The 17,717-nt window shown below is 42.2% G+C and overlaps 1 protein-coding gene across 4 annotated transcripts in view; it reads left to right on the forward strand.

Moving 5' to 3' along the window:
• The window catches only part of Rab30 (RAB30, member RAS oncogene family), an 85,472-nt gene that overhangs the window by 56,902 nt on the left and 10,853 nt on the right, over window positions 1-17,717 (forward strand). For all 4 annotated transcript variants that reach the window (XM_005379804.1, XM_005379805.2, XM_013512054.1 and 1 more), the window contains exons 2-4: window positions 6,460-6,560; window positions 9,739-9,822; window positions 15,337-15,520. In XM_005379804.1, coding sequence (XP_005379861.1) covers window positions 6,468-6,560; window positions 9,739-9,822; window positions 15,337-15,520 — 361 coding nt within the window. In that variant the 5' untranslated portion in view covers window positions 6,460-6,467. The remainder of the gene's footprint in view (window positions 1-6,459; window positions 6,561-9,738; window positions 9,823-15,336; window positions 15,521-17,717) is intronic.

Consider the following 17,717-nt stretch of genomic DNA (forward strand, 5'->3'; position numbering starts at 1 on the left):
CAAAATACAAACAAAACAATACAAGGACATTAAAAATGATACAGGGTTTCAAACCAAATGATAGGGATTAACAGTGGTTGTTATGCTACATATTGTTATCTTCAATGAAGTTGCTCAGATAACCAGATGTAAGAATGGAAGATTGGCCTGGGGATTTAGCTCAGTGGCACAGCGCCTGCCTGGCAAGTGCGAGGTAATGACTTCGATTCCCGGTACCCCCTCCAAAAAAAGAATGGAAGATTGATCAAACCATTAAAGAGAATAAGAAAGTAACAGGGTTTCACTAGACAAGATGGTAGGAATTCACCAGTGGTTGTTATATTGCATATTGTCTTCACATAAGTTGCTAAATCTTGGAAATAACCCAAATGCCCATCAACTGAGGAATGGATAAGAAAGATGTGGTATTTTTATACAATGGAGTATTACTCAGCTATAAAAAAGATAAACTTGAGCCTTTTATAGGTAAATGGATGCAACTAGAGACCATATTCATAAGTGAAATAAATAGGACCCACATGAGTAAACATCATATTGTCTTTCTAGTGTAAGACACTGAAAGAGTAAGTAAAACTCAAAATATACAATAGATATTATGAATGGGAAAGAAATTGTGCAAAGGAAGGAACAACTGGGATGAGGGAAAGAAGAAAAAGAAAGTACTAATCTCTGGGATAACTGTACTGCTGATGTCCAGTGGTTTATTGAAAGGAAGAGTTAATGCTTATATTGTTTTTATATATTTTGACCAATTTTGCATTCTTATATCTGGTAATCTGAGCTCTCTCCACTTTTAGATTATAAATATTTTTTGTTATTTTCATTTTTAAACATTCAAACCTTAAGCCATCTAGAATGTATATAAGTACAAGGAGTGAGACAGAATTCCAACTTAATTTTTTTCCAGAAAAACCTGAGTTTTACATTCAGGCATTTTTATTCATTAGAATGATTTTGAACATATTAGCCAACCTTTTTTATCCTCAGTTTCCTTATCTGTATAATAAGAATATGTTATATAGAACTAGGAATATATATATTATAATAGAAATATCTGTATCATATTTACAATATTGGGCTAATGGGCTGTTGAAAAGATGAAATGATATTGTATATGGAAAACGTGTAGAACCACTTCTTGTGTACTGTGTTCAAATCATGAACCAAATACCCAGGAACCTAAGAAGACGGCATGTCCAGCAGAGAAGTTGCACTTGGCCAGGACAGGTGCCTTGCAACTCGCAAGCCTGTGATTTAGGGCAAATCACTTCACTATCTACACCCTCAGTTTCCTCACCTGCATGATGAACGATAAGAACTAACTCATGAAGTTGTGCAAGGTCCAGATTATATGTACGAAAGCAATTTATAAGTTGTAAAGGGCCATATAGCAAAATGTTAGCCTTCGCGTTCTGGTGAATGAGGGGGAGCCTTGGCACAGGCGGGTGTTTGACATCGGAGGCCAGGGAGGATAATTAACTTGCAATAACATGAAATTAGCAGCTGATATAAAGCAAGTGAGCCTGCAGTAGTTGATTATAGTAATGGTTAGTAATTGCCTCCTAGTAATTAAGCAATAATGAGCTTCCTGGGATAGAACCTTGTTAGAGTGAAAGATGGATCAAAGGCTTTTAATTGAATGTATACTAATTGGACACAGCAATGGGGCTAGCAGAGAGGAGTGTCTTGTTGAAATATAGTACTTGGCCATATAGTAGGGGTAGAAGACATGTACATCACAACACCCTCCACCAGGCAGACGCACGCACTGGGTGTGCTTGGAGGTTTCACGTGCCCTGGATTGTCAAGGAGGTCTTCCTACTGAGCCTGGGGACCAGTGTGGTCTCAGCTCCTGCAGTCTGGCCCAGATTTGAAAGAATCCCAGATTTGTAATGACTTCTTCAAACTTTACTTGTTGCCTTTATTATTCCTCTGTTTGGTTCTCTTGGGTTCATCAGAGACACCTTGTTTCTCATGCCCTCCGTTTTCCTCCACAGGATACTGTGCTTATTTCTGGTTTCTGTTTCTACTGTGACCTGACTGCACAATTTCTCTGCATATGGTTGCCAAATAAGATATAGGGTCATCAGTTACTTTTGAGTTTCAGATATACAAATAATAGAAGAATTCATATGGCAGAAATAGATATGTAGCTCAGTGGTAAGGAGAGATTGTCTAACGTGTGTGAGGCCCTGGGTTTGGTACCTAGGCCTGCCAAAAAAATTATGCATATGTCTCATACAATATTTGGAACAGACGAATTAAACTTTGTTGCTGCCTGAAACTGAAATTTGAGTAAATACAAGGACTAGAAGGTTGTGTAGCAAAATGTTAATAGTAATTACACCCAGGAAGAGATTGATTAAGGAAAGAGGTTATAGATGATTTACTTTTCTTTTTTATATAAATATACATTTTAAATTTTGTGTATATGACTTGTCAGAAGGAAACACATTTAATTATTACATTTTGAAAGGGGTATTTTTACATATATTATGTTATTTACCTTGCAAACACCCCAGTGTTGTAACTTCTAATATCATCCGTTCTATGCATGATGAAACAGTACAGGGCTCTTTAACAGACAAGGCTTCCCTGACCTCATTACCTTGCCACCACATGCTGCCAAGGGAAGGGCCTCTGGTGCCTATCACCAACCTCCTCCATGTACAGACCTTGGGAAAAAAGACCTGCGTGAGACTTGGGGGTTTGTGTGTTTTCTGGTGCTGGGTATCGAACCTAGGGACTTTGCACTGAGCTGCATCCCCAGTCCTTTTAAAGGTATTTTTATTTTGAGGCAGGGTCTCCCTAAATTGCCCAAACTGAGTTTGAACTTGTGATGTTCCTGTCTTGGACTCCTAGAGTGCTGGCATTACGGGGGTGTACCACCCCTCTTGGCTTGACAGTGTGGTTTTTGAACAGAGATAAGTCCCTACGATAGTTTTGGGAGCAGAGCTGCGGGTCAGAAAGTAGGGGAGGGATCTGGCCCTTTCTCTGTTATACTGAGTCCTAAAGGAAGGGGAAAAATGTACAGATGTACAACTGCAGTTTTTTTTTAAGGCCACTTAAAAAACGTTTACATTGCCAAATTCATATTGTTTAGGGTGGTTTTCTTCCTTTTTAATTTTTCATACTAGATTTCATTTCCTGTATTTCCCTTTTGCAATATCTATTGTACCTTTCAGATTTTATTTACTCTTTCAGGGAGTCAAACCTTGGTGTCAGGTGGATCTGAGCTTGCACTGTATGTTGGTCCTAAAATGAACTAACTGATGTTAGGATGATCTCTGCACCTCAGTTTACTGGTTAGTGCGTTAGAGCTGAAGAGAACAGCTATCTCGCAGGGTTCTTGTGAGACTTCGGTGAGTAAATACACGTAGAAGATACCTGCACAGGAAAAGCATTGAGGAGTTGTTATTATTACTGACAATAACAATGAAGAATTGTGAGAACAGTGCTTGGCCAGTTGCATATCTTCCAACACGCTTGCTCCACAGGTGAGCTCTGACTTTCGCTGCTGCTTTAGGGGTGGGCGTAACAGGTTTTCCTCTCCTGGGAGACTGTCTCATCACATAGTAACTGGCAATGCCTGGGCTGTTGGACTGTGGGCCAAACAGAAAGGCTTCCTCAAAGCATAGTATTTTCCAGAGAATCTTACGAGCTTTTCATTCAGTAATGCGGTTTTAGAAATGGAACAGTGACTACAGCAGGTAATTTGGAGTTTGTAGTCCAGCTTTAGCCACAGAAAGCTGCAGTTTTAGAGAGACCAACCACATTCTTCCTGCAAGTTTATTTTTTAAAAAATTGGCACTGGGGATGCAGCCCAGGGGTAAAGTGTGCGGTTAGTATGCATGAGGCCCTGGGTTCAATCCCCAGTGCTGAGGAAGAGCTCACATCTTCCTTGAGTGTTTATGATGAGCCAGGCATAATGAAAGTCAATACTGGACAGTAGTTCAAGGACATGGGGGTCTGAATTTGAATCTCAGCTTCAGCAGTTATCAGCTGTGGCACCTTAGCACCTTATTTATTTTTTCTTGTGCTTCAGGATCCCCATATGTCGAGTTAGGAATGCCAACATTGTCTACCCCAGGGGATTGTGCGATTAAACAACTCAGTAATAAAGTGAGATGATGATGACAGTTATGCGGGGGGACAGGGTTGGGATTAGGCCGAGCCACAGATCTATGACCCTCAGGTTGCACACAGATGTGGATGTGTGTAAGTAGTGCTTCGGTGTGGAGGGTAATGTTGGAGTGTAGACACGTAGTTATAGTAAAGCGCGGTGAGTACACTGTAGGGAAAGGAGAAGGATAGCACAGAGGGGGCCCAGGCTGTCACCTAGGTCAGAGAAACGTAATAGAGGAAAGTGATGTGCCTGCTGAGATCTGATGGGGAGATAAAAGATGGCTGGGCCAGGGTGGCGATGGGAAGTGGGCTCTGTGTTCTGGACGGAAAGAATATTATACATAAAGGTCTGGAAGAAAAGCAGTCCTGTGGTGTGTAAGACAAGAGGACATCCAGTGGGTTAGGAGGAGGGTGGTGAGCAATGAGGCCGGCGGCGAGGGCAGAGTCCGAAGTGAGAGTAAGGATTTGGGGTGACCGAGAGCCAGGTGCTGTCTTTGGGGTTTCCAGTAATTCCTTCCACTATGACAGTCCAGTGATGCAGGTGTTATTTGCCCCATTTTGTTACTGGAGAAGTTCAGGCTCTGAATAACTGTCACTTGTTCAAAGGCATAGACTTAGAAGGTAGTACAGCCAGGCTTTGAACTTAGGTCTCTGGCTCAGAGTTAAAGTTCTCTTGCTGATACGTATGTCTTGGGAACTTGAAGTCGGGCTGTTAGCTATATAATTTTGGGCCACCTTTTGGGTTTGCTTAACCTCAGATTGCTCAGGTAATACACAGTGTTAGTAATGGCAGCTGCATCAGCTTGAGAAAACAAGTAGAAATGTAGGTAGAAGGCCAAGTATTGTGTCACAGCTACTGCGTATGTGCCCAGATTCTTGTACACGGAAATGCTGTTTCTTCATGGTCCCAGTGACCTGAGACAGAACCCTATGAGTCACTCCTGTGTGTTGGCCTAGATCTCATTTTTCCAGGGACCTTTGAAAGCCACATGGAAATCAACTTTGCACACAGGGAACTTATTTCCCCTACTGCTTGGCAGGTGCAGCATATTAGGCGCTCCTCTCTGCCACACGAGCCTGCAGCTACTGAGCTTGCAGGTTGCTGTTAGTGTGACCCCGAGGCTTCGCTTTGTCCCCATGATCCTCCTCTGCACCAGCTTGCCAGTCGTCCTTTTCCTTCCCTTCCAGAATCTACTGGCCCTGTTTTGCCTAGGACTAAGAAGATGAGCCCAGCTATTGGCTTCACTTATTTCACTTTTTGGTTAGTAACTTTGCTCATGTTGGTCTTAAGGGCAGACATGGTAAAAGTCAACTGCTACAGTAGGCACTGGATAGGTAACAACTACGTCCATGAGGACAGGGCCTCAAAGGTACCAAGGCTCTTTGGGGGGGATTTTTTTTCCTTCTTTAATCTTTAAAACAGTCATCTAAAGTAGACAGAGCAGATAGTATTTTTTTTCAGCACAACTGGAGCACAATTAATTCTTTCCTTCTATAAAGCAGATGTTCACTAAATGTTCCTTTGTCCCAGGGGCTGGAAGAATAATGCTGAAAGATATAATCCCTTCACTCAGGAATCAGGCAGGCATTTGAACAAAATCTGTAAACCACGAAGGGAATTGTAGGACAAAGGAATGGTGAAAGCATTTCATTTTATTCAAGGGGGATCAGTGAAAGACTCAGAGAGAAAGAGGCTTGCATTGAGGCTTGAAGGATGCGGTGGTGCGGGGAGCGCGGAAAGGAAGGCATCCTCAGTGGAGGAAATGATGTACAGTATGTGCTGAAGTCGACAAAAGGCTTTGAGAGGCACCTTAGCATCAACATGACTGGCAGGAGGTGGGTAGGAGTCGGGGAAGGTGACGATAAGTCCTACTGGTAAGATCCCCAAGACTGGTAGGAGACTGAAAAAAACCCCTTCCAATTCCGTACCCGTTATGCAGTCTCCTAACTGCTAGTACTTCTTCCCAGAGGTGCGCAGAGCCCACTCCCGGACGGCTCTCCTTTTTCTGTGCATCCGAGCTTGCCTAGCACAGTGTGTGTCATACTGAAAGAAAACGGTCTTATGGTGTCAGGACCCTTGACCTGACTGCTTGGAGGAGTAAAGGTTCCCAGGCGAAAGAACACTTTATGTCATGGGAGGTAGGTGAGAGGAGTAAAGTCCGTGCGCAGACACCTGCATTCCTGTCTTGTTGGCGGGGTCACCAGGGGAGCGCATTAAATTGCTCCTCCGTGGCTCAGACCTGTGCTTCCTCAGGAGACAGGGCTGGTGCAGCCTGAGCTCTGTTGGCAAATCAGACTGGGTCTCTCTTACTCTTGCCTCTGTTTGCCTTGCAGCTGTGTAAATGAGTATGGAAGATTATGATTTCCTGTTCAAAATTGTTTTAATTGGCAACGCCGGTGTGGGGAAGACGTGCCTGGTCCGACGATTCACTCAGGTAAGAGAGCTCGCTAGAACCCAGGTTTGGGCTTTTGATGTCCAGCTGGCCTTGCGGGGGGGGGGGGGTCGGGAGGGTGGGGCTGGTCTCAGCTCCGGCCTCTTGGCTAAGAGCCCTGAATATCTTCATCAGCTTTGTAGCTTAGAGTTTCTCTAAACCGCCGCAAGGGAACAAGAATCTGTGGGTCACCACTAACCTCCCACATCACACCTCCTCTTGCTTCCTTTTGCAAAAGGGCCAGGTGGCTTTGCTTTCAGGGAGCAGTAACAGAAATAGATCAGATAAAAACTAGATTAGTTCAGAGTAATCAAAAGGTGGAAACAAATGACTCTGGAGATCAAATTGAACCTAAGCATTCATTTTTAAAACACTCTAATATAAATTAAACCTCAATTCCCTGTTTATGCCAGCCATGGCCTATCATGAAACTGAATTGCTTTTGGTTTAGAGCAAGATATGCTGATTTCCTAAATCTCTTAAATGGGAATGAAATGAGAACCTGGAATGAATGTCCTTTCTGGTTTGAATCCTTATCCTATGACCTAAGTACATGTTTCCTTTGCAATGGCCCTCTTGAAAATTGTGGGCTGAGGTTACATGACTGTTTTAATACAGAGATTAGAAATCATTCTGGAGTGGACTTTTTGTCTGAAAAATATGAGTTACGCTTGGTTTTGGATTACCATGCGCACAGCTTGCATTTTTAAGATGTGTTCATTGGGAAAGTTGAAACGAGCTCTTTTAAGGCCTGGGGCACCCAAAGCTGTGCAGAGTGCAGCTCAAGGGTCGTCCTGGCCTGGTTCCACCCGGGTTGTCCTTGGAACCTGGGTGGATTTCCTCTCTTCCCCGGCTTCCTTGCTCTCCTTGAGACAGCGGGTGCACTCCAAGGCTCCTTTCAGCTCTGACAGCCTGGGGGTCTGTGGCTAACCAGAGAGGCAGACTGGATAACACAAAGGGTTGTAGGGCCAGGAGTCACTGTGAAAGGTCAGGGTGTCCCCATGATAAGCAAACATAGACCGGAGCTTGTACTTTTCACTGAGTCTTGGCCTGGCGAAATCAAAAGTACAAAGCTAACAAGGCTTAGTCAGCTGCCGCAGATACTGTGTAGTAGAAACTCCAACTGGCTTTACATCCACCTAATATTAGTAAGCTTTTCTGATTTTGACGGAAGGACAAGGTTGTGGAACTGTAGAGCTGTAAAGAACTTTCAGTCTCTTTGTGGAAAGTACTCTGGGCCTCGTGTCATTGCTGAAAGGTCATGCAGAGATTATTCAGTCCAGTCCTTTCATTCTACTGATGAGAAACTGAGAGCCCGGGGGACTGAATGACACGCAGTGACACGCTTTTGGTCAGCAGTCACATTCATGGCAAGGCCAGGGTTAGAACACAGGTCTTCTGGGCCTCAGACTGCTCATTTCTATCTTTCAGTTCCAACCTCTGAGACCAGTTTCTTTAAAAATACAAGCCTGGTGTGGTGGCACGCACCTGTGATCCCTGCACTCAGGAGGCTGAGGCAGGAGGATCGCAGGAGTAGGAGGCCAGCCTGGGCTATGTAGTGACTTCAAAGCAAGTCTGAAGTAATATAGCGAGACTGTCTGAACAAACCAACCAACCAACCAACCAACCAACCAAAACCACACAAAAAAACCTTGTCATTATTAAAGGTGAAAATGTTTACATTTTGAGCAGTATTATCAACAAGTACAATTTTCTTATTATTGTTCTTTTCTGTCTGCTTTTTACCTTCCTTAGCCCCTCAATTCCCCCCAAAGTTCATATTTCATAGACAGGATTATGTTTGTTTTTCTTGTTTAGCAAGCAGTTAAGATGAATTGGATTCAGCTGTCTTTGAGGCCTGAAAGGTTGGGGCACAAAATCGTGGAGGATTTATTTTATTTTTTGGCATTTGTTAGGCTGCAAAACAGCTGGAGCTGTATAAACTTGAAGCTTGGCAGCCTTGTGTCTGAGCCAAGTGAACCGAGGAGAAAATTGGTTCAATATTTTTAAGTTAAGTTATGAATGTTTATATTTATGTCTTTTGCAGACGGCAGTGGAACATTTTCTTTTGGTTCAAAGCTCAGCTTTTAAGTTTCAACTTTAATTAAGGAACCCTCTTGTTAGGGAGTGGACTTGATTAAAGATATCCCAGTTTTAGCTGCCAGAGCTAATAAAGTCCATTGCACTTTAATTTCTCGAAATTTTAGATTATGAGTAAAAAGGGAGAAGAGGCTAGGTGAAGAGTACTTTCTCTGAAGGATTCCTTGCTCCTTCTAGAAGCTTATAGGAGGTGTTCATGTAATTTCGCTAATACCCTGTTTCTGGAAACTGCTACATTTCCGGTTTGAATAAAGCTGCTACTGCTTTTTCTTCTCTTTCTTCTTCTCTGTTTACAATAACCTCAGACTCACTGAATTTGAGGCCCGGAGAGGTGGAATGGTTTGTCTGAGGTCACCTAGAAATCCTACCTCTGCCACCTCGTGGTTTAAGGCTATTTCTACTCCATTGTTTCCCTGATGATTTTTCCCTTAGATGTTTTGCCAGAGCCACTGGCCCTGAGCCAGTGAAAGCGTGTGTGGTGCCGCCAGAGTGGAAAATAGCAATCACCTCGGGGCAGAGAATTCAAAAGCTTTACCGGCATGTTCAAGCTGCTCGTGCCAAGTTTTTACTTCTTCACGTTGGTTGTGTAGCCCCGTGGCTGCCTCTGGTCAGGACTGACAGCCAGGTTTCAGCGTCCTTGATTTTGTCTCTTTGGAGACCTATTCCCGCTCCCGATCCTGCTCCCGCTTCTGCGGCTCCCTCTCTTCTGTCTTACCATTGTGTCTGATGCTTCCTGCTTTCCTTTGACGTTAGCCGCCCCTCACTTCCGGGTTCTCTTCCCTCCCTCACGCTCCTTCTCACTTTCTTTCTCTGCTTTTCTCTTCACTGTCTCCTTCCTCTTCCTGACAAAGTTAAATTAAATTAAATCACTTTCTTTCCCTGCTTTTCTCTTCACTGTCTCCTTCCTCTTCCTGACAAAGTTAAATTAAACAAAGTTAAATTAAACCCATGATAGTCACCAGAGTTCTCATTTCTACCAGTTGACCACAGCTCTAGGAGGGCCTGGTGCGGGTAGCGGCGGTGGGGGCTTCATTTAACTGAGAGATGTGCGTAACTATTATTTCCATTATTTCTTCCTTAGGGTCTTTTCCCCCCAGGTCAAGGCGCCACAATTGGAGTTGATTTTATGATTAAGACAGTGGAGATTAATGGTGAAAAAGTCAAGGTAAGAGGCTAAGGGTCCATCAGGTCTACATGTGCCCTGAACACTGAGGAGAAGCAGCGCAGTGGTGTTTTGACAGCATTAAGTCTCCTAAATGAAAACAGTGCATTCAGCTATGACAACTTATTTCTAGTCCTTCACTAGGGGCAGGAAGGGGGTTTTTTGGATGGTGTCTTTACAGATCGAGATGAAGGACCAAGTTTGTTTGTCCAATCTTTGATATGTCAGAGGTGGTGTAATTGCAAGAAAGTAATTACAAGGAAATAATTTCTTTTTGGATCTCCCAAGTTTGGTCAGTAAGTGGTGCTACTGCCTACGAACAGCAGCCTTATGAAAAAGCCTTCCAGTTCTCCCATTTCCTTTTAGTAATTTGGGCATATGAATCACCTATTAAAATTATCCTATCTCCCGCCGTACTGTTTTCCCTAGCAAGAGATTCTAAATGAGAAGTCCAAGAAAGGATCAATGATCTCTATGTAGCCTATCCACACTCTGGGTTTCTGGATGGCTTGGTACTTGGAGAAAGTGTGGTATATCCAGTAATAGAAGAGAGAGACTGTGTTTACGGAGTACCTACTATGTGTCATTGTCTTTGTTAGGTGCTTTTACATATGTTATGAAAATTACCTTAATCCTCACTATAAACCTTGGGAAGAGGTGTTCCCCCTTTTCAGAGTTGCTAGGTCACTGACTTACCCAGAACATACTGTCAGGGAGACAGGCAGTATTTGGACCTGTTTTATGAGCTAGTACTGCTTTCTGCCACCCTCACTCTGGGGGCTCCCATGTGATGAGAGGAGCAGAATAAAGGTGTAATAGGTCTACCACCTTGGAACAAGATGGTAAAGGTACCGATTTTTGGTCATATGTTGTACCTGCCATTCAGTCATTGAAATTCTGTTGTCAGATCTCTTAGAGCCAAGTCTCATGGAGAGAAGTACAGTGGTATCTCAGTTCATGAACAGTTTTGTTTGTGAACAGTTTGGTTCACAAGCAGAAGCATTTGGTGAAATTTTGTTTCTGTTTGCAAACTCTGGATTGGGTGATGAACAGAGCACAGTCATCTTTCCCACACGAACATGAACGGGGCCATCTTTTCCAGAATCAAGTTCATGACCTGAGGCACCACTGTGATAACCCAGACATCTGCAACACAAAGTAAATAGGCATCAGGATCCTAGCTAGGTCCCAACACAGGCATCCCAGATCATGTTATGTGCATCCTTCTCGCAGAGGGACTTGCGCCCCTCCTTCCCACTGCCTTGGGGAGGGCAGAGAAGCCCTGTGGTGTTCTCACAGCATTGCACAGGTTCTCACCATCACCAAGAGGAGTTAGGATGAGGCTCCTGACAAGGGGGCAGAAGCTTTCCTGGTGTCCTTACTGCAGAGATGTCAGCCCTAAATATAGTAGTGGGGCCCTAGAAGATGAAGGTAGCGTGTGAAATTCATGTAAATGCTAATCAGAAAGTCAGAAAAATGGTGTTTGGGGTGGAGAAGGACGGTGTGTAGGGACAGGAAGAGTGCTTACACGAGATAGGAGTATGCTCAGGAGGTAGGAAGGGCCGCATATAGCTCTGTATTGTTCTAGCAGAGAGGAGCTGATTGCCAACTAGGGAGTTGGATAAAAACAACTGAGGCTTCATGCAGTTTATTTCAGGGTTTCCCATTGATACGTGTGTACGTGAATTCATCAGTTTGGCCAGTAATGTTAGGGCCTACCACATGCCAGACACTGGCCAAGAATAAATGTAAGAAATGGTCTCCATGGTTAAAGAACAGGCTTTCTTTCCTGAATCCCTAGGCTTAGGTTTTCTATTCTAGTTTCTGAAAACTGTAACTTCACTTTTAAATGCTTATATTCCTAAAATTCACCTTTTTATGGTGTTTGACTCTACCTTAAGACCACCACTCTCTGAGGACAGGGTTTATATCTTATCTTTGCATTCATGGCACAGTACTTGTCCCCAGTACATCGACAGGCTGTTGGACCTTTGTACGAAATGAAAATCGACGAATACCTGAAATCCTGGCCAAAGTAACCCAGAATGTAGACTCGCGGTACAGAATAGCCCTCTTCAACTGTATTAATCCAAGGTCCTCATTAGTGTGTGGACAAAAAAGGAGAAACTTGCGCATTGTTAGAAGGGGATGGAGCTGCCCAGAGGAAGGAGCTGTCTTGTGGTCATCTTTGTTAATATTTACTGAATACCTCTTCTTAGTGATGTTTAGTGTCTTTGCCAGTACTTTGCAGGCCTTCTCAGAGCCCTGTAAACTCAGTGGAAAAGAAAATTATAGCCATTTGTACAGCATCAGTCCCTGGTCAGTGGCAGGACCAGGACCAGAATCTGGGACTGTCCCCAGACTTCTCCTCAGCCCCCTCATAAGACGGGGTCATCCGGTAAGAAGGATGACTCGGGGCGTCCCAGCAGGAAGGAAGGGGATTTAGTTAGCCTTACATTGCCTACTGAAAAGCGTGTCAGGGTCCTTATTTCTAGAATGGCTCCCACACTGAAGGCAGGGAATCCCAGGTATTAGGAAAGTTTTTGTGGGTACTAAGACTACATGCCAAATCAGCGGAGGCAGAGATCCCTCCTTTACGGAATTGTGGATGTGACCCTGGGCAGAAAATATAACGCACTGTAGTCCACTGATCTGTGTACTTTAAAACGATAAATTTTGATATGCATATTTTAGCATAATTTTAAAAATTGGAAAAAAGTCAATTATCTTTTATCAATTGATATTTACTTGTTCATAAATTAAGGACTTAGATTATAGTAGATTTGCTGTATTTCTCACTAATCAGACCTGGGTAGTCATAGACAGAATACTCATAAAAGTAGGTACAAATGATCATTTCTTCGAGCACCTGTCCGCCTATCCCTTCCCACTAGATACTGTACATCAAGCACAGTGGTAGGTAAAGCATCTCTGCTCCCTAGGAACTTACTATATTAGTTACCTCTAACAACATTTTACCTGTGAAATCTTTTAGACCACAGTAATTTTTTTAGGGATAATTAATCCCTTCTTTGTGATTCTAAAATCCTTTGTTCATTTAGTCCTGGGCTTGGAAGGCACCAGGGTATGAGGTCAAACAAAAGACAGCCTTGGTCTTCAAAGAACCTCATCTAGTAAGGGGACAGACTAGTAAATTAGTGAGAACAATACATGATTGTCACAATGAGGCCATACAGGTTAAGTAGTTGTACAAAGAAGAATAACAGCCCCATGCTGGAGGTGGGAGTGCTTAGAAGGTCTAGGGCTGCAGCATTGAAAATATATTGGCAGGCAGGAGACTAACGTTAGGAAACATTGTCCTTCTGGTGCCTCTGTAATAGGACATCTCATATTGTACTGTAGTTAATTAACTGTGGATTTGCCCTCTTTGTAAACTGTGAGCTCTTTGAGATCAGGGATTGTATTTCATTCTTCTGATACTCTCCCTGCACCTAGCACAGTTCCCTCTGAATGCAGAAAAATGTCCTCTGAATGCTGAAAAGAGGCAAACATTAGAGAGAATGGCGAGGCGAAGCTGAGTGACAAAGACAGTGGAATATGAACATCCTTAAATAATCAGCTGTCAGGCTAGAAGCAGCCCCCTGGGAGAAAGTAGCATATATCTTGGCACTCTCCTAGAAAATATTTTAGGGCTCAAAGCTGTTCACAAGATGTGCCATTAATGAAAGCATACAAATTCCTGATGATTGGCAGTATCTAAATCCAATCACAAGTGTTGTAGAGGGTCCGTGGGCTTTTAAACAATTTCCTGTGTTCTAAGGTACATCCAGACAGAAGAGAATCACATCCCTTGGTTTGAGACAGTGGAGGCAAATAGCGTTTGTCTGAGCACAAACCACTGACCTTTAGCATACAGATTTTCATGCACATCATCAAAGAGTGGTTCCAACTTCAAACTGAAGGAGAGTCTGTTCGTTCATTAGTCTCCAGCTAAACTGGCCCAAGCAGAGGGTAACACTCACTCATCCTCTGGATACAAGTATGGTTACGTTAGTGTAGTACAAAGGCGACAAAGTGAGTCCTCAGCTGGGCACGGAGGGGCTAATGTTGATTCCCGGCTTTGTGGGGAACCGGTTAGGAGACAGTTTCCATTCAACTTTCCTGACTCAGTCAGTAGTTGCAAAGATTAAAATATCATCAGTAAATATCTGAACATGTGTTCTTTGTTGGGAACTGTATTAGGTGAGTAGGGAACCCTGCCCTCCTGCTCTCCGCATGAGGCTTTGAATCAAGTGGGGGAGATATCTGCATAAACTAATTTATTGCGAATCCTTCACATGTGTGAGGTGCCATGAGGGAGAAGGCCGATGTGTTGCAAAGCAGTGTGGGCTGGGAGATGGGAAACCCGGCCAAGTCTGAAAGGCTTTCCCTGAGGAAATGGTGGTGTTTCTACATTGGTAACTGACATGTGAAATCTGTACAGTTAAAGGGGAAGTTACTATTGCTGATCTTGTTTCTCAAGGCGCTGTGTAATTTTCTGTGTATCCACAACTCTCCCTGGAGTATAGTTCTCTTTCATTTACAGGCAGAGAAACTGAAGTAGGACAGGTGAGAAGTATTTTGCCTTCTTTGTTATTAAAACCATTGCTTACTATGTTTTAGAGCTAGCAGATGGTGTTAGAAAAGTGAACTTGCAGCAGGCTGCAGATTATCCTGCCCCCTTCAAAGAATCAACTGAAGTTCAAAGAGATCAAGTTATATGCCCAAAGTCCTGGAGCTCAAGAGTGTTGAAAGGAAATTATTATTTGTCTGTCATGGCATTATTCCTATTTTCATTAACAAAGATAATACTTTGTTATGTTTGTTAGAATTTTGAACTGGAAATGTTGGTGAGGTTGGATTTTCTCCCTCATTGACTGTTGACTAAAATACCAATGGCTACAGACTGACAGCTTGTTCCGTATGACAACTTTTGTAATACAGTCTTACACTGAAGAGCACGAGAGCCGGGGAGATAGCTCAGCGGCATAAGTGCTTACTTGGCAAGTGCAAGGTCCTGAGTTCGATTCCCAGTACCAAAAAAAAAAAAAAGAGCACGGTACTGGGGACCACAATAGCTGGCTCAGTTGTCTGCAAGACAGGGAGCAAGTGAATTAATCTCCCTGTGCTTTATTTTCTTCCTCTGAGAAATGAGTATTGTAATAGTACCTACCTCGTAAGATTATCATGAGGACTGAGTTACAGCATATAGTATTTAGAGTAGAGCTTGGGACATAATAAATGCTCAGTAAGTTTTATTTACTTTAAGAATGAGAGAACTCTTAAATAGAAAAGGAAAAAAAAAAACCCTTAAAAATATGCCTCTCTTCCTAACCAGAAACCCCTAACAATAATGTATTGCAAATGCTTTATTTAGGACGAATATAAATTTATTTGGGTGCAAAATGGTTCCATAAAATTTTTTGGGTGAAAGTGGTTCCATGTAAAAGCAAAAGCAAGGCAATGCTCTTTTATTTTCTGCTTTTCCAACCTGATCCTTCTCTGATGCCTTTGCAGCTCCAGATCTGGGACACTGCAGGTCAAGAGAGATTTCGGTCCATTACCCAGAGTTATTACCGAAGCGCCAATGCCCTGATCCTTACCTATGACATTACCTGTGAGGAATCCTTCCGTTGCCTTCCCGAGTGGCTGCGGGAGATAGAACAATATGCTAGCAACAAGGTCATCACTGTGTTAGTAGGTACGTAAGGACGAATGAGGAAGGAAATTGATTTGTGGGCATCAGAAAATTTATAATTACATAATGCATGCCTGTGCCTTGGTACTTCCAGGAATCTATTCTCTAACTATAAAAGTCATACGGTCAACATTTAGTTCTTTTGTAATTGAAGAGACTATGAAATAGGTTCTGTTTCACGGTGATGGTTTAGACAAATGAAGTAGAAAACATTGCTGATTGATTTTTCTGTAAAGACAGGCACTAAGGCAGAAGTTGCATGGTCATGAAAGTTATATGGATTGCTGTACATTTGTAAAATAATCTAGTTACAAGATGATGAGAACTACTAGTCTAAAAGTAAAATGTATCTTTTAAATTGATACGGACTTGATTATTGAAGCAATAGTTTATTACCTAAAAAACAGACTTTGGTTAACTTTTTCCCCTTGTGACATCTATGCTGATTTTAGAAATTCTATGTTTCAGGGAGAATCTACTCAGGGAAATGCTGCAATTTGTTTCATCTTGTAGGAGGATATAACCTCTTTACCATGGGGAGAGGGGATAGAAAATAATCCTGGATTTTCTGTGGTTACAAAAACACCCATTAAAAGTGCAGTTGCAGTAAAACAAGCTCCTCTAATCGTGATGGAAAAGTGTTGAAAAACTATATATTGTTAAATTGTCTTCCTCCTAGGAAGGAATTCTGTATAGTCTAATAGGACCTGAATTTATAAGTATGGGAACCTCAGAGCCATTGTTAAGCTACAAATTATGGCTAACATTAAGTGAAGTGAACACTGCAGAATAAGCATTGCAACTTGTATTTATGTGTCAGAAGTCATACTAAGAACTTTACATGTCATGATCCCTGATTTACAGGTGGGAAACCCAAGGCTGGCTTAGAGATGTGATACGTTTTGTCCCAGGTCATACAGGTGTAAGATCAATTCCTTGTGTCCCCTAATGTCCAGTTGTCACATGCTACTTTGTAACAGATCACTAGACTTTCCTTTCAGGCTGGGTTAAGTAGCTGCCTCTTTATGAGCTAGTGCTCCATGTCTAAACTAGAAAACCCTTATGTACAGTGGTAAACCTTTGACATGAAGCATTTGAAAGACCCCAGCCCTGAACTTAGGCTGTTATTAGGTTTCGCAGAAAGCCTTTGAGAACTTTGCCTGACTACTTGGAATTTTATCTAAGAAAGGTAAATGAAGATTTGCAGTAAGATAATTAGTTCGGTATGAAAGATGGATTGACTACATACAAGAACTTTTAGTATAGAAAATTTCAAACATAGGTGGAGAAGACACTACAGGAAATGCATATGTGCATGTCTGTCCCTCTCTGTCCTTTGCAGCAGTGAGGACTGAACCTCTTACATGCTGTGCACGTGTCCTACCGCTGAGCTCCGCCCTCAGTCCCCACGTACCCACAGTTATCTCTCCCCTTCCACAACTATCAACTGACTCATGGCCAGTCTCATTTTTTATGTGTTCTCCATCTGTCCTGTGCACCTTCCCCACCCAGACTATATGGAATGAAGTGTATCGTTCTGGGTATAGAGTATACGTGTATCTCTAAAATACAGACTTTTTTTAAAAAAAAGAAAACCTAACCACAATGCCACGTTTACATCCAAAAATTATTAACAATCCCTTAGCAGCATCAAAAATTCAGACAGTGATCAGATTTCCTAATTGAGTGATAATATTTTAAAACATAAAATATTTCAAAACAAGGTCCAAATAAAGTTCGTATGTGGTACTTCATAATTACACCTGTTCCTTCTCCTTTCATCTGTATGTACATTCTCCCTCCATTTTTTCTTTTTTGGAATTTGTTAGAGCATTTGTTTGTCCCATAGAATTTACAAGTCTAAATTCTGACATTTTACCCTGTGGTGTCATTTAACATGTCCTTTTATCATCTGTTACCACAGATTTTTAGATAAATCTAGAGGGCTAATGAAATTCAGAACTTTTATTTGTAGCAAAATACTCCACATGCGGTATTTCAGGTAGAAGTCATAACACAAGTAAAAATGCTAGATTATTTTTTATCACTTTTCAAGGTGATGAGTTGATTCATAAGGATATTCCAAAAGTAACTATAGAAATTTTGTATTTTAACATAATATGAACTTATTTTTTATAATATGAACTTATGAACCTGAATATTCAGTGTATCCTAATTCCTAGCAGTTATTAATATTGGT

Source organism: Chinchilla lanigera, unplaced genomic scaffold, assembly GCF_000276665.1.
Source record: "Chinchilla lanigera isolate Chin_1 unplaced genomic scaffold, ChiLan1.0 scaffold00013, whole genome shotgun sequence".
NCBI lineage: Eukaryota > Metazoa > Chordata > Mammalia > Rodentia > Chinchillidae > Chinchilla > Chinchilla lanigera.